Source organism: Sturnira hondurensis, unplaced genomic scaffold, assembly GCF_014824575.4.
Source record: "Sturnira hondurensis isolate 20B ecotype Veracruz unplaced genomic scaffold, ASM1482457v3 Scaffold0004998, whole genome shotgun sequence".
NCBI lineage: Eukaryota > Metazoa > Chordata > Mammalia > Chiroptera > Phyllostomidae > Sturnira > Sturnira hondurensis.
The window spans coordinates 7370674-7394467 of NW_028077629.1; the positions used below are offsets into that span (position 1 = coordinate 7370674).

Here is a 23794-nt window from a genome sequence, read left to right on the forward strand (position 1 = left end):
ACAATGGAATTCTATGCAGCAGAAAGAAAGAAGGAGCTCCTACCTTTTGCAACAACATGGATGAAACTGGAAAGCATTATGCTGAGTGAAATAAGCCAGGTGTTGAAGGACAAATACCATATGATCTCACCTTTAACAGGAAGCTAAACAACAAAACAAACAAGCAAGCAAAATATAACCAAAGACACTGAAACAGAGAACAGGCTGACAGTGACCAGAGGGGAGAGGGGAGGGAATTTCAGGGGAAATAAGGGAAGGATTTAGAGGGACCTATATAAAGGATACATGGACAACAACTGAGAAGGGTGGAAATCAGAGGGAGGGGGGAGCATGGGGGGTGGGATGAGATGGGAGTAATAGACAGAAAACTGTACTTGAAAAATAATTAAATAAAAAAATTGGAGGGGAAAAAAAAGAATTGCTGGGTCATAAGATAGTTGTATTTTTAATTTTTTTGAGTAACCTCCTATTTTGACTGTACCCATTTGCAACCCCACCAGCATTGCACAAGGGTTCCCTTTTCTGTACATCTTCACTAACACTTGTTTGTTAATTTGTTGATGATAACCATTGTGACAGGTTTGACATGATATCTCATTGTGGTTTTAATTTGCACTTTCCTGATAATTAGTGACATTAAGCAGCAGCTATTCATATGTTTTTGGCCATCTGTGTGTCCCCTTTGGGAAAAGATCTGTTCTGGTTCTCTGTGCGTTTTTAAACCAGGTTGTTTGGCTTTTTGTGTGTGTGTGTTAAGTTATATGAGTTTTTTATGTATTTTGGATAGTAACTCTTCATCAGATGTATTTGATGAATATCTTAATATCTTCTCCCATTCCGTAGGTTTTCATTTTGTTTTGTCACTGAGTTGTTTTTGTTGTTGTTCTTTGGGGGTTGTTGTTGGGTTTTTTGTTTGTTTGTTTGTTTGCACAGTATGAAACTTTAGTTTGATGTAGTCCCATTTCTTTATTCTGTTGATTTCCTTTCCCAAGGAGATACAGGTTCTGTCCAGAAGGTATCCGGCCATGTAATATGAAAAATAGAGACATTTATTGAAGAAGATAGAAGACACAAGAAACATTGTGCATGCGACAATTATACCTCAGTCCCCTTTAAAATAGGCATCTTGGGACCTTAGCTAGTTCTCACAGTTGCCATTGGCTGCCCCGTCATATTTTCCTGAATCTCATCAATGGTCTGAAATCTTTTTCCTTTCAAAGATGACTTTTGTCTTGGGAAAAACCAGAAGTCACAGTGTTCCAAATATGAGCTGTACAGTGGCTGTCTCATGGGTGATTTGACATTTCACAAAAAAAATCTGCATGAGACATGATACCTGAGTGAGCACACTGTTATGATGAAGCTGCCAATCACTGTTGCCTATAGCTGCACTTTCTGAGTCATCCAAATAGTTTCTGCAAATAGCCAACCTTTCAGATGCACAGTTCAAAATACTGGTGATCAGGATGCTCACAGAATTGGTTGATTTTAGCCACAAATTAGAGGAACATATGAAGGCTAAACTAATTGAAATGAAGGGAAATACACAGGAAACCCATAGTGATAGAAAAGAAACTGGGACTCAAATCAAGGGAGTGGACCAGAAGGAAGAAAGAAACAACCAAACAGAAAACAATGAAGAAACAAGAATTCAAAAAATGAGGAGAGGCTTAGGAACCTCCAGGACATCTTTAAATGTTCCAACATCTGAATCATAGGGGTACCAGAAGGGGAAAGGAAACAGCCACAAGTGGATAACTTATTTGAACAAACAATAAAGGAGAACTTCCTCAGTCTAGCAAAGGAAATAGACTCCCAGGAAATCCAGGAAGCTCAGAGAGTCCCAAAGAAGTTGGACCCAAGAAGGAACACACCAAGGCACATCATAATTACATTAGCCAAGATTAAGATAAAGGAGAGAATTCTACAAGCAGCAAGAGACAAGGGGACAGTCACCTACAAAGGGGTTCCCATCAGACTGTCAGCGGGTTTCTCAAAAGAGACCTTACAGGCAAGAAGGGGCTGGAAAGAAGTATTCCAAGTCATGAAATCCAAAGACCTACAGCCAAGATTGCTCTATCCAGCAAAGCTTTCCTTTAGAATGGAAGGGCAGATAAAGTGCTTCTCAGATAAGGTCAAATATAAGGAGTTCATCATCACCAAGCCCTTATTGTTTGAAATGTTAAAGGGACTTGTCTAAGAAAAATAAGATAAAAATACGAACAGTGAAAGGCCAGCAAACTCACAGTTATTAACAACCACACCTAAAACAAAAGCAAACTAAGGGAACAGCTAGATCAGGAGTGGAACCATAGAAATGGAGATCACATGGAAGGTTAGCAACAGGGGAATGAGAGGTGGAGAAAGGAGGAGAAGGTACAGAGAACAAGTAGCATAGATGGTAGGTAGAAAATAGGGGAAGGGCAAGAATAGTGTGGAAAATGTAGAAGCTAAAGAACTTATGATACATGGACATGAACTATAGGGGGGGAATATTGGGGGAGGAGGTGTGCAGGGTGGAGGGGAATGAAGGAGGGGAATAGAACAACTGTAATGGCATAATCAGTAAAATATATATTTAAAAAAATAGTTTCTGCAAAGGAACGTTGAAGCTTACTGCAAAATTTGATGCAGATTCATTGCTCTGCTCACTCACTCATTTTGAATGGGACAGCCACAGAGTACACATGTGCATTCCAGCCCACTCTCCTTGGCTGCCAGGTTACATCAGTGTTACACAAACCATTCTTGGTATATTAACAATAGCTGTACTTTTTCTAGACAGACCTATATCCAAAAAATATTACTAAAAGCAATATCAAAGAGTTTACTGCCTATGTTTGTTTCTAGGAGTTTTATGGTTTCTGGTGTTACATATAAGGCTTTAATCTATTGTGAGTTTATTCTTCGGTATAGTAAGAAGGTGGTCTGGTTTTACTTTTTTACATGTATCTGTTCAGCTTTCCAAGCATTGTTTCTTGAAGAGACTGTCTTTACCCCATTCTATATGTTTGCCTCCTGTGTTATAGATTGATTCAACATATAGGCGTCATTTATTTATGGGCTCTCTATTCTGTCCTGTTCATCTATATGTCTGGCTTTATGCCAGTACCATGCTGTTTTGATTACTATAATATTATAGTATAGTTTGATATCAGGTACTGTGATACCTCCAACTTTGTTCTTCTTTCTCAAGATTGCTGTGGCTTTTGGGGTCTTTTGTGGTTTCATATAAATTTTAGGATTATTTCTTCTAGTTGTATGAAAAATACCATTGATATTTTGATAGGGCTTGCATTGAACATATGGATTTCTTTGGGTAGTATGGACATTTTAACAAAATTCATTCTTATTTGTATCTTCCTTAATTTCTTTCGTGTCTTATAACTTTCTGAGTATAGGTCTTTTACAGCTAAATTTATTCCTAGATATTTTTTGTGCAATCGTAAATGGCATTGTTTTCTTTTTTTTTTCAGATTTTATTTATTTATTTATTTATCTTTAGAGGGGAAGGAGAGAGGGAGAGAAACATCAATGTATGGTTGCCTTTTTGTGCATCCCCTGCTGGGAGTTGGCCTGCAGGGAACCAGCCTGCAACCCAGGCATGTGCCCTGACTGGGAATCGAACCGCGATCCTCTGGTTCGCAGGCCCACGCTCAATCCACTGAGCTACACCAACCAGGGCTTGTTTTCTTAATTCCACTTTAAGATAGTTTATTATTGGTATAGAAAGATGTAACTGATTTTTTAATATTAATTTTGTATTCAATTACTTTACTGATTTTATCAATTCTAATATTGTGTGGAATAATTAGGGTTTTCTATGAATATTTTGGTGTGGAATAATTAGAGTTTTCTATGAATCGTAATTATGTGATCTGCAACTGACAGTTCTACTTCTTTCTTTTCACCTTGGATCTCTTTTATTTTATTCTATTGTTTTGAATGCTATGGCAAGGACTTCAAGTGCTCTGTTGAATAAAAGTGGTTAAAATGGGCACCCTTGTCTTGTTCCTGATCTTAAGGAATACACTTAGCTTGTCACCACTGGGTATGATGTTAACAGTGGGTTTGTCATAAATAGCCTCTATTATTTTGAGATATTTTCCCTCTAATACCGCTTTGCTGAGAGTTTTTATCATAAGTGGATGCTGGATTTTGTCAAATGTTTTTTTCTGCATCTATCAATATGGTAAGATTTTTCTCTTCCATTTTGTTTATGTAGTGTATCACATTATTTGATTTGTAGATATTGAATCAACCTTGCATCCCAGAATAAATCCCACTCCATCATGGTGTATGGTCTTTTTAATGTGTTGCTGAATTCATTTGCTAATATTTTGTTGGCTATTTTTGCATCTATGTTCATCAGGGATATTGGCCTATAATTTTTTTGTAATGTCTTTATCTGGTTTTTGAATGAGGGTGTGCTGGCCTCATGAGATAAGCTTGGGAGCATTCCCTCCTCAACTTTTTGTAATAATTTTATAACAATTTTAGAAGGATAGATGTTAATTCTTTTGGATTTTTGGTAAACTTCACCTGGGAAACTATCTGGTTTAGGACTTTTGTTTGTTGGGAATTTTTCATTTGTTGGGATTACTGATTCTATCTCGTCAGTAGTTATCAATCTGTTCAGATTTTCTGTTTCTTCTTCACTCTCTTTTGGAAGATGCATTAGTGAACTTCTAACTCTAGCAGTTAAGGCATTTTGAAAAAAATCGAGAATCAAAAAAGGACTATATTGACAATTTCAATTAAAATAAGTCCTAGACTTAGTTCAACTCCCATTGTTTTCAAAGGTTGGTTTTAGTTATTGGTATTCTATCATAATATGAACATAAAATCCTCTTTCATAACTATGACAGAAGATTTAGTCTGATGATGAGGTGTTTTTATTAGCAAGTATAGCAAAGGAAAGTAGACACTTACAATAAGACTCTGTGTTCTAAATTCAGAATTATGAGTGGCCTAGAAGAGTCTGGGACAAACTACAGGGAAGGAGGATATCTGTTTGGACCATGATCCCCCGCTCTCTCTCAACATCATGGACTCTGGCTCTCTGTTCATTCTACTAAAAGCGATGCTCTGGGCTTTGTTGTAACTCTTTGCAGTTCTCATGATGTGAAAGAAATCTTATCAAAATGTGTTCTATTACTGTTTTCCTATTATTGTTTTTGTAGCATATGAAATCTGAATTAGAAATTGTGCTTCTAAAAAATACCACTTTAATATTCCATAATGAAGTAGAAACGATAAGGGAAAGCTGGATAATTAACAGCTATGTAGCAGACCTTATGGAAAAATTGATTTGGTGTTATCTGTAATGGTAGGTAGGTAGGTAGATGATGGAAGGAAGGAAGGAAGGAAGGAAGGAAGGAAGGAAGGAAGGAAGGAAGGAAGGACTGTTAATGTTCTTGGAGGAAAATGACTCACATTCAATTTTAAAACGATAAAGTGCAGAAATAGTCAGTTGAAATAACTTCCATGGAGTAGATGCTTTGATCCTTTGAGAATGTGGGCAGCCTTAGGACATGTGTTCTCCCCAGAAGTGGGAGCTACGTGACTTGGGTGATGTGACCAGTGACTGCTAATCCCCAAAGGATAAACAAACATCAGCAGGAAATAAACGTGGGTAGGGCAAGCATGCCTTCCTTCTAGAAAAGTATCAGACCTTTCAACATCAGTGGTTTGTTTGTTTGGTTTTTTTTCCCTAAGGGAAGAAAGGGGATGGAGCAGAGCTGCTGCCTTCTGTCACAGAAACCTTTCATTACAGAGGCAGTGTCTGTCCTTGACAAATGGGATTTCCTTGTTGGCAACCTCTGTAACATTGAGAAGTAAAGGACTCTTGACTCCTGCTGTGGTTATTGGTTGCTTTCCCCCAACTGACAAGCTTGTCTGTGGAACTGCTAAGAAGAAAGTTTCGAGTTACCAAAATTAAGCAAACCCACTGAGGAGCAGGAGCAGCCGCAAAAGGAGGAGGAGGAGGGGGAGGAGGAGGAGGAAGGGGAGGAGGAGCAGCAGGAGCTGCAAAAGAAGCAGAGCCTTTAAGCCTTGCAGCCGCTGCTCCTCTGATTGGCTGGGTGGTTCAGCTGCTTCCTTGGAACGAAAGGTCAAAGTGGACTGCAGTGTAAATGTAGAGAGGCAGTCAATAAAATTGCATTGCTTGAAGAAGTTTGGAGGCTGAGAACAGCAGTACACTGGCTACCTGCATAGCAAGTAGCTTCAGCTGTGAGGTGCAGCCTCCCTCCCCAAGCCCAGCTTGGCCACTGTAAGAAGGCGTTCACTCTACAGACGACCAAACTTGGCACTTGGCGTGGAAGAGAAAGTTGTGAGGGTCTCTTGAAAATTTATGTTCAAGAATGGCTTGTGAAATCATGCCTCTGCAAAGGTAGTATTCTTTCCTGTTTTGTTTTATTTTATTCTGTTCTGTGTTTTCTGAGTAGTATACAACCGTGTAACTTAGCCAGTACCTGGCATCTCTTAGTAACGTGCTGCAAACTCTGGAGAGTCCACAGTACACAGTGCTCTTCATTAGAAACAGACGAATGTTGATATTGTACGGCTTCTTTTACTGACCCTTATGCCCAATTTCTTTTCTTATTCACTTGATCATTATGTTCAATTTTTTCCTTAAACAAAAATAAATGTAAGAAAATATCTTTGAAATTTAAAGAAAACCAGAAGCTAAAGATATATTGAGCAGATTTTTATTAAAGCTTCTTAGCAATGTTGTGATGCTGTAATAGTAAGCTCCAAACTCATTTTACAGGGTGTTAATAGGCTAAAGACCTTTTAAAAATGCATGTGAAGATCCCTCCCTTCTAGAGTTGAGGTCTAAGCAAAGATTTGCTATCAGTAAGAACACTGTAATACCTGAAACTAAATGTTAAGGATAATATTTCTCCAGGAATAGTCACAGATAGATTTATTAATCAAATGGCACCCCTTACAAAATAGCTGTGTAAGAACACGAGCACAGGGCTGTGTTTTGTTCCTTCACGGTTGTAATGAGTTATGGAGGGCAGAGGGGAGCAGAGAAAGGTAAATTGAAACAAAGGAGTTTGTTAGAAAGAACTTAGCCGATGAACTACTAAGTGAATAAGGTGTCCGGGAAGGTTAGAGCTGGAAGTCACCTGTGTGAGGACAGGGTCTAATCCTTCAGTCTCACAACAGGAAAACTGAGGCATGGGGGAAGGCTCAGAGTTTTTATATTTTTTAAAATGACTTTTGCCCACTGTATTTCAACTTTGCCTTACATGCAGTGGTATTTAATCCCACATAAATGCTTCCTTCAAGAACACAATAGAGGGTTTTATTAGTGAAAATTATTTTTAAATGAAATAATAAATACAGTTTATATGGTATGTTAAAAATCAGGGCAAAAATGAATTTCATTTTGAAAATCATGTCATCAGTATTTTACTGAATATTCATGTTTTAATGATTAAAATAAGGTAAACAGAAATTGTGTTTATTTGCAAAATGGTTTCTGCAGATGTATATTGAGAGAGAAGCCAATGTAGCTGTTTTTCTATGACTGTGATGACAAATGCCCTGCAGTGGGAGCCTGATGGGGTATCCCAAGAAATCCTTCTTTAAACAGTTGACCCAAGGGGGCAGAAAGTGGTTTTATACAGTGGATAGATCTGAAATTTTCCATATTAACTTAGTGAAAGGCCCCCATGCTTGATACATTCAAGAGACTAAAACTAATGTACACGTTTTGAAGTTCATTTGGTTCCCAACTTTAAAGTTGGGGACTTGTTTTTCTTATAATGACATCAGTTCTTAAGGGTCTTAAACACATCCTGTATAAGAATGTTGGCTATTACTGAACTCTGTAATAAGCTACCTGGTGATATGAAAACTGTTAAGAAGCAAATAGACCTTTATACTGCTAAAACATTCAGGGAGTTAAGTTGATAAAAACTAAAGTAGAATCAGCATAGTTTCTTTCAAAATTATTTTTGCATTATTAGACCTTATCAATAAACCTGTGTAAGAGGGATAATTTGAAGTTGCATTCAAAAATGCTGATCAGCAAATTCACTGTTTGCCTGCCTCTGAGTTTAATTTGATTGATTACCCTGCAATCTTCATTTCTGGTCTCTGGCAGCCTTTGATTATAAACCTCCTGAAGGCAAGGATCAGGTTTGTATGGTTTTCTTCCTTAAGGATCTCTTGTGAATTTAGGCGCATATGCAGAAAACTCTGCTGTTCCTGGTTGAGTATCTTTGGCTGAGGATCGCTGTCTCTGGCAATGAGGGTTGTTGCCAGCCACCCCCACTGTTATGCTGCCTAAAGCAGGAAAGTTGCACAGCCTCGTGGTGCACCTGCTATCTGATGGGAGGAGAGCCTAGAGGGACTAGGACAGAGTTAAAAGTGGATGAGTGAAACAACAGCTTTAGATCCCAGTGAAAGAAGTTTATACTCACTGCTTGTACTGAGCGGACAGGCCAGTGCTTCTCATACTTTAGGCACGAGAATTACCTGGGGAACGTCTTTTTTAAAATTAACTTCACCTTGCTGCCCTCCTTCCCCAGATTTACTGAATCTGAATCTGGATGTGACAGGGAAATTATCTACATTTTAAAAAGCTTCTTAAAAGCAAATCTGATAAAAATGGTCTACACATTCAGAGAAACCCTGATCTAACCTCTACTTAGTGATCACAGCTGGTATAAAGCCACCGATAGCAGGTATAGGTAAGAATCTAACACTACACTACTCAACATCCCCAAATAGCCTACTGAGTGTAGTGAGCTTCTACGGTGTCAGTTGTTTCTCTTTTCATAATTGATGCTTTTATTTACCAGCTGGTGAGTGTTACCTATAAAAACAAACCATACCGAGAATGTTGCTTAACTTTTTTCTCTAGGACTATTCTGCACTGCAGGTGATAACTATAAGGTAGTTAACACACAGGCCCTGTTTCAAAGAGGCCCCCTGCTGGTCAGGATGCAGACAAACTCCCAGACAATCACAGTACCTGTGGAGGGGGGGGGGAGGGGGGGGGGCAGTGTGATTAGCATAATGAAACAGAGATGTGCCAATGTGAATAGCATTGCCCTGTGTTTTATTTAACCTCGTATCAGCTTATGATCTTTCAGAGGGCATGTTTATGCCCCAATGTCTAGTTATCATTTTCATGAGTGACTTTTTAGCCCCTCTTAGTATGCTGTGAAAGTATGTAGAAGACAAGTTTGTTATTGCTCGTCTATAACTAAGATGAGAATAACAGATGAGGTCGAAAGCTAAGCATGAAATAAAATATTTTGGTTCCCTTTCATGTATTTTGCTCTCTGTTTGTTACTTGATGCAATTTTAAGGCTTTCCAGCATGGAGTTGACTATTTAAGAAACTCATGATCTTTGGAAAAAACTGCAGAGGCTGAATGTTTAAAATGTGACGCTCTGTGGAATGAAGAACTCAGTTCCTACACTTCACTTCAAATGACTTAAGTTAAAGATGGGGTCTTATCATATATCTAGGGAAATGGTTAAATGATCCCAGTTATTTTTAAATACTGTAGTATTTACATGTATTTCTTATACTTAATTTTAAAACACAATACATTGTGTAACATTGTATGGATATTCTTACCATCTGAAAATGCTCCCCAGAAGAAATAAAATAATACAGAAATAAATGGGGAAGTTATATTGAGAATTGAAATAAAAGTTTTTTCAGGGGACTAAACACACCTTCTGTCACAAATGAGGTGGTATGTTTTATCAGATTCCATGCTTTACTTGTACCTCAGTCTCCTTGCATGATCCGTATTCCATTGGGCTTTTTACTTGTATATTGTGGATCTGTAGGTAAAGATCTTGATACACAGCCTCTTACTCTATGTCTATGACAAACCACTCAACTTTCACAGCAGTATTTTGATTTGCTCGATTAACTTTCCAATACCCATAACTCAGTTTATATCCACAAAGAAAAATGATGGAGGATGAAGTTAATATCACTGGTGATTAATTTAGATCCCTTTGGTTTTATTGCATTATCATCTGCTTTCAGGTGTTAGCATCTTGTTCTTTCTTTGGTTTATTTACCAAAGTGAGGAGCTGAGCTCATAGCAACAGTACTTATTATTGATCCTTATTAGTACTTATTAGCATGGGGAAATTCCACTAAAGGTTCTTACAGCAGAATTCCTCTGGTCTTTCCATGTATTGGTTTTTAGAACATCATTTTGCAAACAAGGTAAGCATTGATAACATGGGACGACCTGGGAGTTAACTAGGGAAGAACCCAGTAATAAAGCTCCTGCTTGTGTGTGTCCTGTGTGATGTTAGAGAGCCCTCTGCCGCCTGCAGTGGTGAAGCCTTCAGCTAATTTACCTGTAAACTCATACTGTGCCTGACTTGTTGCCATTTTGATAACACTCCTTGTGCTCCCCACTCCCTTCCACAAACACACTCTAAAAGGGAGTTAAAAGCAGCCTCCCTTCAAATGTCGGTTAACCCTCATGAGGCTGTGCAACTTAGACTTTGTCACTTATAAGGTCAACGTGTGACAGTTACACGAAATCACTGAGAACAAGTAAGATCTCTGTGAACTCTACTCTCATAGGATAGTTTCAGTGCCTCTGGAGTCTATGTATTTGCTTATTACTCTAGATTAAAAGATAGCGTGGACTGAGGTGAGGATATTTTTCAGTTTTGTAGAGCTCGCCCCGTCTAAACCATTGGAAACGCAGAGGTGTTAGGTACTCAGCACAGAACACTGGGGAAAGCAGTGGAAAGGTAGGAAAGTTGCCATGAAAACCCGTAGCCGGACACTGCCCATACGAATCTGGGCAGGTCGTCTTCCTTATCAGTGAAAGGGGGCGATAAAACTCAAAGCAGTTAGTTAACGGGAAAACTTTGTAATTAAAGAGTAAGATCGTTCTTTGTAAAGGATAAGACTGCTCAGACTTAAAGAGTAGACGGTTGCTTTTCTTTTGGCTTTGTTATTCATACATGTGCAGTACCTTTCAATTCCTTGAATGCAGTCGTACTTAACCCAGTTAAAGAGGAGCTCTGACATTGCATTCCATTTTATCGGATGAATGTGGGAAAGTGACCTAAAGAATGGTTTGTGGGAAGCACCACAGGCAGCACCTCGGAATCAAATTTCCTGAAACTCTCAAAATTTTTGACCTTATTTTTTTCTATAATACTTATATGTTAATGTGATGATCAGAATGAATTGCCAGACTATCATTTGTACTGTTTAAAATTTTTTTAAAGCACTGTTTATTCTTTCCTTAAGAAGAACCGGAAAGAACATTTTGGTAATAGCTTTATTGAGATATAATTCATATACTATGCAATTGACCTGAAGTGTACAAGTCAATGATTTTTAGTATATTCACAAGGTTGTACACCTGTCACTCCAATCAGTTTTGGAATATTTTTGTCACCCAAAGAGAAACCTCTGCCATGCACTGAATGTCTGTGTGCCCCTGGAGTGCATGTGTTGAAGCTCCAATCCCCAGTGTGATGGTGTTTGGAGGAGAGACAATATGCAATCTCTGTTTCATTATGCTAATCACCTTTGGGAGGTGATTAGGTTTGGATGAGTTCATGGAGGTGTAGCTCCCATGATGGGACTGGTGTCCTAACATGAAGATGGAGGGACCAGAGTGCACTCTCCGCCCCCCACCCCCCAACAGCTTGGGGATGCAGCGCTAAGACAGTCATCTGCGAGCCTGAGAAGCTCGCACCAGACCTGACAGTGCTGGAACCCTGATCTCAGGCTTACAGTCTCCAGAACTGTAAAACCACCCAGTCTGTGCTATCTCGTTATACCAGCCCAAACTCACCAAACAACCCACAGTCCCCCTGTCCCAGCTCTAGGCAACTACTTTCTGTCCCTATTCACTCGCCCATCTGGACTCTACATTACAACCCTTACACAGATCAACATGAAGCCCGATATAGAAACTGAATTTAGTTCTTGAATAAGACATGTTAATGGGAAACACTGAGGACAGAGGTGATAAAAGCAAGATTGTAGGAAGCCCTAGAAGTTGGTTTTTTAAAATTAAGGTATCTAAGTGAGGAAATAAAAATACTGGGCAGGCAGAGGGGAGAGACACAGGGTTCATTTTATAAAAACCTTAAAGTTTGGGATCAGGAAAACACGGTATCTTCTCATCAAACACAAGAATAAAGGTTAAAAAAATTAAATTTAGTAGAAATTAAAACAAACTGAACTTCACTCAGATCATATTGAATTGTATTAAAATGCTAGAAAATGACAACCATACTTGAACAACAATAAAAATAACATTAAAAAAAAGAAGAAAAGTATAAGATTATAGATACATCAGTATTTTGCTGTCAGCAAAGTTATTATGGAAAGAAGTGTTACTTCATTGTCCGGTTTAAAGTAATCCCCAAAACTTAAATTAAGATTTGAAAGCCAGCCAGAGTAGACCATTGATATGCTGTGCTGTGACCTTCCTTCATTTCCAAACCCTTCCGTTTGCGAAAGCCCCAGCACCTGCCTGCTCCTTCCATCCCCTCCCTCCTCTCCCTGCCCTCCCTCCCCTTCTCCTCAGCGAGTGCCACTTCCTGGCTTATAGCTGGTAATGCANGGTTTAAAGTAATCCCCAAAACTTAAATTAAGATTTGAAAGCCAGCCAGAGTAGACCATTGATATGCTGTGCTGTGACCCTCCTTCATTTCCAAACCCTTCCGTTTGCGAAAGCCCCAGCACCTGCCTGCTCCTTCCATCCCCTCCCTCCTCTCCCTGCCCTCCCTCCCCTTCTCCTCAGCGAGTGCCACTTCCTGGCTTATAGCTGGTAATGCACTGTCTCAAGCCTTCACACATTCTCTTCGTTGAAGAGTTCTTCTCCTGTCCATTGCCTGTCTCCCAAAAATGCCCGTGTGGCTTTCAAAATTGATTGCCAGTATCACTCAGATCACCTAAGCTGCCAGACTGCATGTCGAAGGTCTAGAGCTCTGTCCTCTGCCTGCCTCTGTGGCCTTCAGCCAGTTCATTAAACTTTCTAAGACTTGTTTTTCTTATCTGGAAAATCTGGTTAGCAATACTTCCTTCCAGGACCGTCTTGGAGGATTGCATGAGAAAATGTGTATGATGCTCTTGGCCCAAAGCCTGTCTTGTTATGGTGACTCCTCAGTACATGGTGTCCCTTTTTCTTAATATTGCCCTTTTTTAAGTTACTGATTATTGCCAAATTTCAAATTGCTGTTTCTTCCTGGCCTATAAATTCTGTGAGTGTTGGGACCATATTGTATCAGCCTGTGTATCTCTCCAGCACCTATGGTAGGCCCTGATAAGGAGCAGACACTCAGAAAACGCCGACTGAGCACTTCAGTATGGTTGGGACTGCTCTCAAAGCTGGAGTGTGGGTACACATCAAGCCTTTACATAGTCGCTGGTGGCTCATCATCATAAAAACCAGTGTAAAATCGTGATGATGTAGAAACAACCCCTTGACTCATTTCCTGTGCGGAGGCCTCGCTGGCAGTGGGACGTTAGCTGGAAGATGCCAAGATAATTTACATTGTTTTCTGTGTGGTTTGTCTCCCTCAAGAAATGCACGTTCAGAGTTAACAGTTTGAGAAATTATATCAGTTAATAATGGGTTGCTATGTTAGCAAATCATTAAAAATACTGTATTTAAGGTAATCATTAAAAGGAGTTAGTAAGCCCTGGCTGGTGTAGCTCAGTGGATTGAGCTCGGGCCTGCGACCCACACAATCACGGTTCGATTCCCAATCAGGGCACATGCCTGGGTTGCAGGCCAGTTCCCGGCAGGGGACTCACAAGAGGTCAACCATACATTGATATTTCTCTCCTTCTCTCCTTCTCTTTCCCTCTAAAGATAAATAAATAAAATCTTTTAAAAAATAAAATAAAAGGAGTTAGTAAAAGTAATTTGCTATTGCCTTCTTCCCTCTGCATGCATCCCCATTTCTTTTTATTTTTGTTTCAGCAACTAAAGATTAGCAACTATTTTGACTTGCTTACTAATATTCTAAAAATATTTTCTCGTCAACCAGTATGAACCCCTCTAAAAGTAAGTTGTATTGTACATTCCAGATTACCACCTCCCTATGGCAATCCTCATATGTCAATAATGATGATAAGTGTCACTTTTCTGAGCAAGCATCTCAAAGACAAACGAAAGATTTCTGCTGCCTCGGTAATAGTTTTGTGACTGGACCAAAAAATTTTTGAGCCCCAAACAACCTTTGGGTTTGCAGTGAGGTAAAATGATTTTCTTCTCCTGATCTGAAGCCAGAACAAACATACAGTTTGTGTCACAGACACATTCAGATATGACCTCACACGAACACACCCTTCCCTGCCCACCACAGCAAGTGCGGTGTCCATGTTGCTGGTGCAGTGGCAGAACTCACACCTCTAATTGTGCAGTTGAAGATAAGAAAAAAAATTTAAGTAAAGATGGGAGAAAACCTATGGCACAGTTGGAATTTCATTATTTTGAATAGAAGGGAGCAAGATAAAATAATCAACATACAGATATCTGAGAATGCTTCCAATGGAAAAATAATTTTACAATTTATAAAGTATATATTTTCAAAATATTTAATCAAACAGTAGTGCTAGCACTCAGCAAAGTCTTGATGATGCTGATTTTATTCAACAGCCATTTACTGAGCACCTGGCACATTCTAGGTACCTTGCTAGGTGCTAGTGGTACAAAGGTAAAGGCAAATCCAGGAAGTAAGGGCTGAGAGAGAAGCATTTACGAGGCAGAGAGACGTGGAGGAGGCATTTAAGACAGGGAACAGCGTGTACCAATGGGGAGAATTACGAAAGTGTACCAAAAGGTCTAGAGAGGAATGTTGGACTTAGATTGGGAGGCACCTTCTATGCCAGGTTTAGACGTATAGACTTTACCCCAGAAGTAGTGTGGAAGCAGGGCAGGCTTTTAAGTTTGGAGGATGAGTCTGGTGAGAGTATGAAAGATAAACTGGTGTGGGTAGCAGGGAAGGAGAGAGTGTTTCCCCTGTGGAAGACAAAGGCAGTGGAAATAGGGAGGGAAGAGCTGATTGAAGTGACCTGCCTTTTTTTTTTGAGGAGAATCGATATAATTTAGTGGTTTACCAGATGTGGAAGTAAGAAATAAGCCTCTTTAAGGGGAGCAGTTGGTTTATGAACACGACTTAAATATAACAGGAATGATGAGTCTGTTCTGTAACTCTAAGCAGGTCTCCAGCCAGGATTCCCCTGTGGACTGTGATCCCCAGGGACCCCACTGTGAGTTTCTTGGCCGAGTCGTTCTACCAGGAGGTATTAATGGTTTGCTTTTGACCTGCTGTGTGGAGAGACACAAAAGAAGTAGAAGATAAAGTACCCCAGCCCCTCCCCGCTAAAAACAACTCCTCCCCACCTGCATACAGCCTCACCCCCCTGCTGTATCTAAAAGATCTAAAGCTGTCAATTGAAAGGTCACAGGAGATAGAATTTAGCTGGGTGCATGGGAGTGAAATCGAATGAGATATTCCTTTCAATCTAAAAGACAGAACACAGGTAATAATGCCACAGTCATAAAGTAAGGAGGAATCCAGAGACAGCACATGTCCCGCATCTTTTTCTTGATGCCATCCTGTTTTACAACCTGGAGAAAATATTGAAAAGAGACTCTGTTAGCTCCCCATGGCCTTCCAGAACTACATCCTCTGCCCACTGCTGGGCATATCTGGACCCACTTCTTCTCTGTGCTTTGCCAACCACACTCAGCACAATCTGTTCTTGGGCCCAGAGCTGATCTGGGAGTGGGGCAGGGATGGAAATGGTGTTTCTCTCTTTCCTGTGGGATCTTAGTTCAAAAATATGCACTGAGTGTGTGTTATATACATCAAGCAGGGGACAAGTGTGCTTGGCATAGTGTTTCAGAACAGTGTTTTTCAGTGTGGGCCATAAAACTAAGCAGGTTGTGACATGTATGTTATATAATTTTATATAAAAATATAGCAAAAGAGAAGGTATCCAAAGTAAGAATAACTTACGAAATTTGTGTCCATTTTACATGTATTTGTAATCTCATGATGTAAAGTATATTTCTGACTGGATTAGGGCCAACATTTTTTTTTGAGGTATTGTATCTGGATTACTTATTGAGGTTTTAGTTCATTTGAATGAGAGGTTAGCACAGGCTAGGAAATCAAGCCCCATGCAGTATGGGAACTTGATTCTACTTGTAACATTCCTACAAATGAATTTTTAGAGCACAACCTTTTTGTAAGATGGAGACACCTGCACTAGGCAGGTTCTTATTTCTAAGTTTAGAAAAAAATTAGCAGGTATATTCATTTCCTTGGGCTACTCTAACAAACACCACAAAAGGGAGGACTTAGAACACTGGGAAGGTGTCGTCCCACTGTCCTCGAGGTCGGCAGTCCCAAACCACCGCGATGTCAGGGCCGTGCTCCCTCGGAAGGCGCTGTGCAGCCTGTTCCAGGCCCCTCGGCAGCGTCTGCGGGTTCCTTGGCGTGTGGCAGCAGCCGAACTCCAGTGTCCACGTGGCGTTCTCCCTGAGCACCTGTCCGTCCCTGTGTCCAGGTTTTCCCTTTTCATAAGAACACCACCCTAGTAACTTCATTTTGACTAGTTCACTTCCATAAAATCCCTGTTTCCAAATAAGGTCACTTTCTGATGTGCCAGCAGGTAAGGCGTCAGCATATATGTCTTTTTGAAGGGACATGAGTAAACCCATATGATGTATTTCAAATTTCTGCTCGGCATTCAAGAAATTGGTGGGGGGAGAAATAGAAAGTGGTAAAAATGTTTTTCTGTCTTATCGAGGGGAAAAGTTCTAAATTTTCAGAAATCTTATTTGGTCTCCAAAATAATATTGCTTAGTGTCGGCTAAAAATGTATGTTCAGTGAATATTAACAGCTTTAGCTCTTTGCATTTACATTTTAGTCAGGAAAATCCATTTGCTTTTGAACTTCAATGGTTTGATTTTATTTCTACTGGCTACTTGTTGCATTTTTAATCACAACATACGAATAATGAAATGGTAAATGAAACTGCTTGGGTTTACAATAAAGAAGTATATATACATCTACAAAATTATGCCCCCAAATTAAAGCAGCAAATGCTTAGCTGTGATCCAGTCAGAAAACTTTCACGTTTGTTTTCCACAAAAAAAAAAAACCAAACAGGTAGATTGTGTTGTTTTCCATGTTGCCTAAAGGGGCCAAACCAAAACCCCTGAGCAGCGGAACACTGGCTGCTACGCCACTGCCCGACGGACCTTGCCCGAGACCCTGGATAAATAAAAAGTGCCGCAGAAAGTGTGGCGCTTTGTGTTGTGGAGAGAAAGGAAGGAAAGAAAATGTGTAACTTCACTCACCTGATCACGCTCTAAGAAAATTCTTCGTAGCACATTCTGTTGCAACATGAGGAAAAAACCTGAATCCTGTGAAAATGTTTATTTAAGGCTTTTAATTTTACCCTTTCACTTGTTCTTCACTTCTTTCCCTTTTGCTTTGTTTTCTTTTTAAGCCCCCGTAGGTGGTTTCCCTAGTTTCTTCAATAAGTGGAACCTGATCCTTGGCATTTACTTATTTTTCTGTCCTCAGGGAACACAAATATTTCTTCTAACCCAAATCACTTGAAAATATATTTAAAGTGTGTTACTAAATATACAGATTATGTTAATTATTTAGGTAGAAAGCCACACTAGGCAATTAGAAGGTGGACTAATTGGAATGCTTCGAAAAGAATCAAATGGTCTTATGGTTTGATCCGGTAATTGAAAGTCCAGTCTGAATACCTCACTCTGGGAAGTCTCACAATGTATTTGGTTTTTCTTAGATATAGAAAACACCATGATTTTCATGATTTCAGTTAGCTGCTCTAATTAAATTGATCAGCATTGCATTCTGTGGGTTCAGTTTAGAAATTACTGCAGCTCGTGAAGATTCTAAGTCTGCATTTACCAGTGTTGCACCGTGTTGAAAAATACTTAGACAGGACCCCGCTAAATCCCTGATGTCTGTGTTATTGTCATTCTCATTTGTAGCCTCTTAGGTTTGGATTGTTGCTTGGGTTTATGTGATCAATGTTTTCCCCACGGGCGGTGCTGGGAGAATATAGTGCCACATGTCTGAGGACATTGGGCACCTGAGAGCCTGACCCACGTGAGTTGATTGCCCAAATCTCTCAGTGTATGTTTAAGTGGGGTTTTTTTTAAGAAGCAAATTAATTAGCTGCTTAAGCTTGGCCATTATTCAGAGTCAGCAAACATAAATGATTAAAACATGAGGTTTTCACTGGTATTCATAGAGGAAACTGAATGAACTCCAAGTCGTTACAGTTTGTTATTGGCTCAATGTCGTAGCACACACCCTCTTTCATTCATATTACATGTGCTTATTTTTTTTAAGATTTTATTTATTTACCTTTAGAGGGGAAGGGAAAGAGAGAAGGAGAGAAATATCAATGTATGGTTGCCTCTTGTGAGTCCCCTGCTGGGAACTGGCCTTCAACCCAGGCATGTGCCCTGACTGGGAATCGAACCGCGATTGTGTGGTTCGCAGGCCCGAGCTCAATCCACTGAGCTACACCAGCCAGGGTATACATGTGCTTATTTTTTAAAATTAAAAGTGAATCAGAGCCCTGGCTGGCGTAGCTCAGTGGATTGAGCGCGGGCCTGTGAACCAGATGACCGCGGTTCGATTCCCAGTCAGGGCACATGCCTGGGTTGCAGGCCAGTTCCTTGCAGGCTAACTACCAGCAGGGGACACACAAAAGGCAACCATACATTGATGTTTCTCTCCCTCTCTCCTTCCCCTCTAAAGATAAATAAATAAACAAAAATTTTAAAAAAAGTGAATCAGAATTCTCAATTTAAAACTTAAGCAAAAAATGACATTTCATATCATCGGGCATGCCTGAGAGAGTGACACGAAACCCAAAATCGGCCTAAATAACCTCTGTAAATAGGTGTCTGGGGCCATAAAAATGGTCATCTTTTCAAATGTTTTGCATTCTGATGTGTACATTTTGTGGATAAGTTTGTTTTCTCGGTTCTATCTGGTAGAATTGCCCTTGGCCATTTTTCCTTAAAATTATTTTGAAAATCAGTGTTTTAAATTGGTTTTTAGAATTAATTGATTTAATCCATTTGAAATCAATGCTTTAGTTTCAGGGTGTATAGCTTTATGAAGATTACATTACTAAACTCCATGCATGGGTACTTTTATGAAAGGGGAAAGAAAACTATGCTAATTAACTATCAAAGTTGATTATTTATCCTTTTTTTCCCCAGAATTATGTCGTCCTCATTTCCTTTTCAAATTAAACTGTTCTCAGTTACGGGGCAGCGAGTGCAGTCCCGTTGAGTGCTGCTGATGGAGGGAGAAGGTGGGAAGGGAGGAGGGATCGACTTTGATTGGCTCCGTTTGCCGGGGCCGTTGCGTGCACACGTTTTGAGAAAGCATTAGCCGCACACATGCACAGCTGCGTTCAGAACGCTGCATCGTGAAAATGACTGCCCAGAAGCACTTCTAAAATCTAAGAAAGCCATATGTACACTTTAGTGTTCACTAAAGTACCCTTGTTAATTTTCATTATAATTTGTTGCATGTTAGAGTTAAGGATCTGTTTTGAACAAAGCAGTCTTTAGTACGGTACCCATCATATAACACACAGAGGCAGTTTTTCTCAAATAAAACCATAACAGGTTTTTAGTTACAGCCTTTTCACAGAATGTTGGTCATAATCAGTACTTTTTGACACCGAATTTTGGTTAGGAAACAAACTTAATTCTGATATTTCATATATTGACGGGTGTGGCTGCTTAAAGCCCAACTTTTGTGCTCACCTCAGCAGCACATGCACTGAAATCGGAACGACACAGAGAGGATCAGCGTGGTCCCTGCGCAGGCGACACGCTAATTCACGAGGCTTTTTTTAAAAACCCTGATTTTATGTGAGTGCACAGTCAAAAACGTTCAAAGACTACTCCAGTAGGAGTAGTCTACTGAAGGGCAGAGACAATCATTCGTTCTTTGTTTTGAGGTCACTTATTAGAAGGAGAAAAACATGTTAAAGAAAGGAAAATCTATTTTATTGTCAAATATTATAGATTTCATTGTCAATAAAATATATTGTCAAATAAAATATATTTGACAATAAAACACTTTTATATTATGCTTCATATGGCTTCTATATTGCCTCAAGAATGTAAACTATTTTTATGATTTCATTTCTGTTCTTTCATGTCACCTACTCTCGTCAGTCCTCCTGAGTGCTATGTACGGCTGCGCTTCCTGTTGTTAGGGAGTCATTTTTGAAGGGGCTCACACCTTAACGGAATTTTAATTTCGAGGGCTGTTTCTTATTTTCATCATCATGTTAATAAGCTATACTAGGCTTTATTAAAATAACTGAGTATGTGATCATTAAAAAATGTATGTGTGATCTAGGAATACTTGAACTGGAGTTGTAGAGCAAGGTGGTCAACCGCTGCATCCTGAAAGTCACCATGTGGATTATTTTTGCCTTAAGCTCATTTAGAAAGAAGCCGCCCTTGATGGTCTCTTGTGAAGAAGTCATTGACTCTGGGTAGGTCCGCGGTAGAGTGTGTGTTACTAATCTTTCTGCATTGTGAGTTTAGCGCTAATGTGTCAAAACAAAATTTGCAACAGGTAGGACAGAGTTTTAGTGAAATCTACCTGTTATAATAATAACAAATTATATTCAAAATTTATTTTTTTTAGTTCACAAGAAGATGAAAACCACTGTCACCTTTCTATTTGAGGTATTTATTTGACTTTTGTTGGTCCATTACACGGAGTGGAGGAGGGTGAAGTCTTCTTTGGGTTGATTTGCCCATTTTAATTTTTTTTCAATAGAATATTCTACACCATGGCCAGACTGAGCCTATTGGAACCCCTCACCATGTTGTTCATGCTCTAGTTTTCCTCTGTTTGGTTTAACAAATCTTTAAACAAATTTTAGTATCATTGAAAACACTATAATTGAAAGAACATGTGTGTATATATGCATAGCCCATGGACACAGAAAACAATGTGGTGAAGGCCAGGGGAGGATGGGGCTGGGTAGAGGGGGCTAGAGGGGGGAAATGGGGAACATTTGTAATAGTGTCAACAATAAAAAATAAATAAAATAAGGCACTTTGTTTTAAATTCAGAAATGTTAAGCTAGCCATTTTAATTTCAAAGATTGCCTGATAATTAGTCTGTGACGTGAATTCTAAAAATCTCACTTCTGTGTATATGTACCGGTCATGGCGGGGTGTGAGCACAAGGCTTACTCACTGAAGAAGCCTTAGCTAATGTTAAAACATTTCTTATATAGTAGTAGCATGAGAAACTAAATATTCAGTAAGTCTGTGGAGTTCAGGATTATTTTCTAAAGCTTATAATGCTAAAATAGTAACTATTAAAGCAGATAAGTTTACAGAGTGTTAAAGTGGATCACTTCTCTCTGGACTAAACTGTTTGCTATATTGATGTGATTTTTAGTGAAACATTCAACTTAGGAATAGCCCAGAACCAAGTTTTTCTCACCACTTCTTTCCTCACTACCTACCTACCTGAGAGGCTTAGAAAATATAACGATCATGTACATTAAAGTTAAAATTGCTCACATTTTTAAAATACCTTTTATCCATCTTGAAATCAGCGTTTTAAAAAATAAGTGCCAGGATGTGTGATACACAGTTTGTGTATTTATTTTTGAATCCAGTGTGTTGAATCATTGTATTTAGATGTTAATTCAACCACCAATAGTTCAAAAACGTGTCATTGGACTTCAGGCTCAGCCGGGTAAATGCTTTCAGTAGTTTTCTGGGCCTTAGTGACTTGAAACATATTACATGATCCCCTTGTGGCAAGAGGGAACATTTGAGGTTTCAGTGGGACAGCATGGTGATCCATTTGATTCATCCTGGTTTCCTGCCAACCAGCATCTTCTGGTTCGTAGGGTGTCTCAACTGTGCAGTGAGTGTAAACACATGAGATGTTGCTGGGCCTGTTTCGTCTCTGGCATTTGTTATGTAAATACACACAGCAGTATCAAACAGGAGATTATCACATATTAATGGGAATGAAATTTTATATGGTACAGAAGATGAAAACACAGGATCTTGGCAAGTAATGAGAACTATTGGTTCTCTGAATTCTTATTTTTATTACTCTGAATAACATCAATCTATGTTTTCTTTGGTACTAAAATTTTATTTTTTAACCATTATTATAAAAAGCTGGTACGGAAAAATGGGTTTATCAATCATAAATTTTCAAGGACATATATAGTGTGATAATTTCTGTGATTACCTAGGCTAATAATTCAGCCTTCAAACAGAAATTCTATACTTCCAAAATGAGAGTAAAAGAATATAAAGAAAATTATTATATTACCGAACTCTTGATAAAAGCTATTTCACCTTTTAATGTTAAGAGTCATAAAAATTAAAATATGGTAAAAGTTAGAAAAAAGAATGAATATGTATACTAATCCCCATTTACAGAAGAGGTAATGTTAAAAAAAGGAAGTTACCAGCAGGAATTCTTTTTACATGAGGGAAATTTAAACTTAGTGGAGCTATTTTAAAAATGCAAAAATCGTAATTACTAGGCCTAAAATTAAATTTTCACACGTAGCTTCTTTTTCTGAATAACATTATATGATAGTCATAGAAATTATGTTAGAATTAGGTTAGTACCGCCCTGGCTGGGTATCTCAGTTGGTTGGAGCATCATCCCCATACATTGAGGTTGTGGGTTTGATCTCTGTGGAACAGACAAGAATCAACCAATGAATGCACAATTAAGTGGAACAACAAATCTCTCTCTCTCTCTCTCTCTCTCTCTCTCTCTCTCTCGCACACGCACACACACACACACACAAAGGACCTCATATATAGAGGGCAGACAGGCATCCAGCTATTGGAGTGGAGACAAGGTGCATTATTTATAACAACAAGACAGAGTCTGTGTTTGCAGCAGAGGAGTGAGATGGAGAGCACTTGGTGTACTATGGGAGATTCCAGACCTTCCTGTGGCCAGGGGAAGGGGGTGGAATGCAGACCAGGGAACCAGAGAGGCCATTTCAGTCGTTGCCTTGCTCCGCTTTCCACCTTGTAGAATTTCAGTGTCTGTGATTTCAGTTCTCTTTTAACAGGCATGGCTGAACCATGTGCTTGTCTACTGTACGTTTAAATTGCCTTTGTCTTTTCTGTAGGACAGTAGGGCTGTTATAAATAGACATGCATTCATATATTCTTTTTCTAGATTAAATATCTTATGTGATAAGAACTTTGTGTTCTTTAATTTCAGTTCTTCTTCAACCTAACTTAACTCACCACAGAACCATTTGTCCTTTTTTTATAAAGGAAAGAAATAGTAGCTACAAATCTACACCTGCCACGGTCCCATGTGGCAAGTTTACAGCAGCTCCAGTAGCTCATACAGTAGGTGTCATTGTTCCCCAGATGCTCGTTAGAGATTACCTGCCCTGTTGAGGTTATTAAAGAAATCAAAGGGAAGGACGGGTTATACCAAACCCTTCGTGAGATTGCCACAAAATAAACACAAACAGGCAAACTTAACCTGAAGAACATTCCTGGCTAGGACAATGTCCATACCTTGGCCTCTTTCATAGTCTAGGCTGGAATCTCAGAAAAGGAGGACTTGACTCACTTGCTCACATGGACGTCAAAGCAGCTTTTGGTATAGGTGTTCCCCTGTGCCCTGTTCAGCCTGGTATTATCGGATTTCCTTTGCCTGCAGGCAGTCAGATCTAGCTGGGATCTGTTGCTAG

The 23794-nt window shown here is 39.3% G+C and overlaps 1 protein-coding gene and 1 pseudogene across 1 annotated transcript in view; both read left to right on the forward strand.

Annotated features, from left to right (window-relative positions):
- The window catches only part of FAM13A (family with sequence similarity 13 member A), a 281967-nt gene that overhangs the window by 178056 nt on the left and 80117 nt on the right, over window positions 1–23794 (forward strand). The window contains 2 exon segments of the mRNA XM_037046120.1: window positions 20728–20741; window positions 20744–20768. Coding sequence (XP_036902015.1) covers window positions 20728–20741; window positions 20744–20768 — 39 coding nt within the window.
- On the forward strand, window positions 19822–19920 carry LOC118987105 (uncharacterized; annotated as a pseudogene).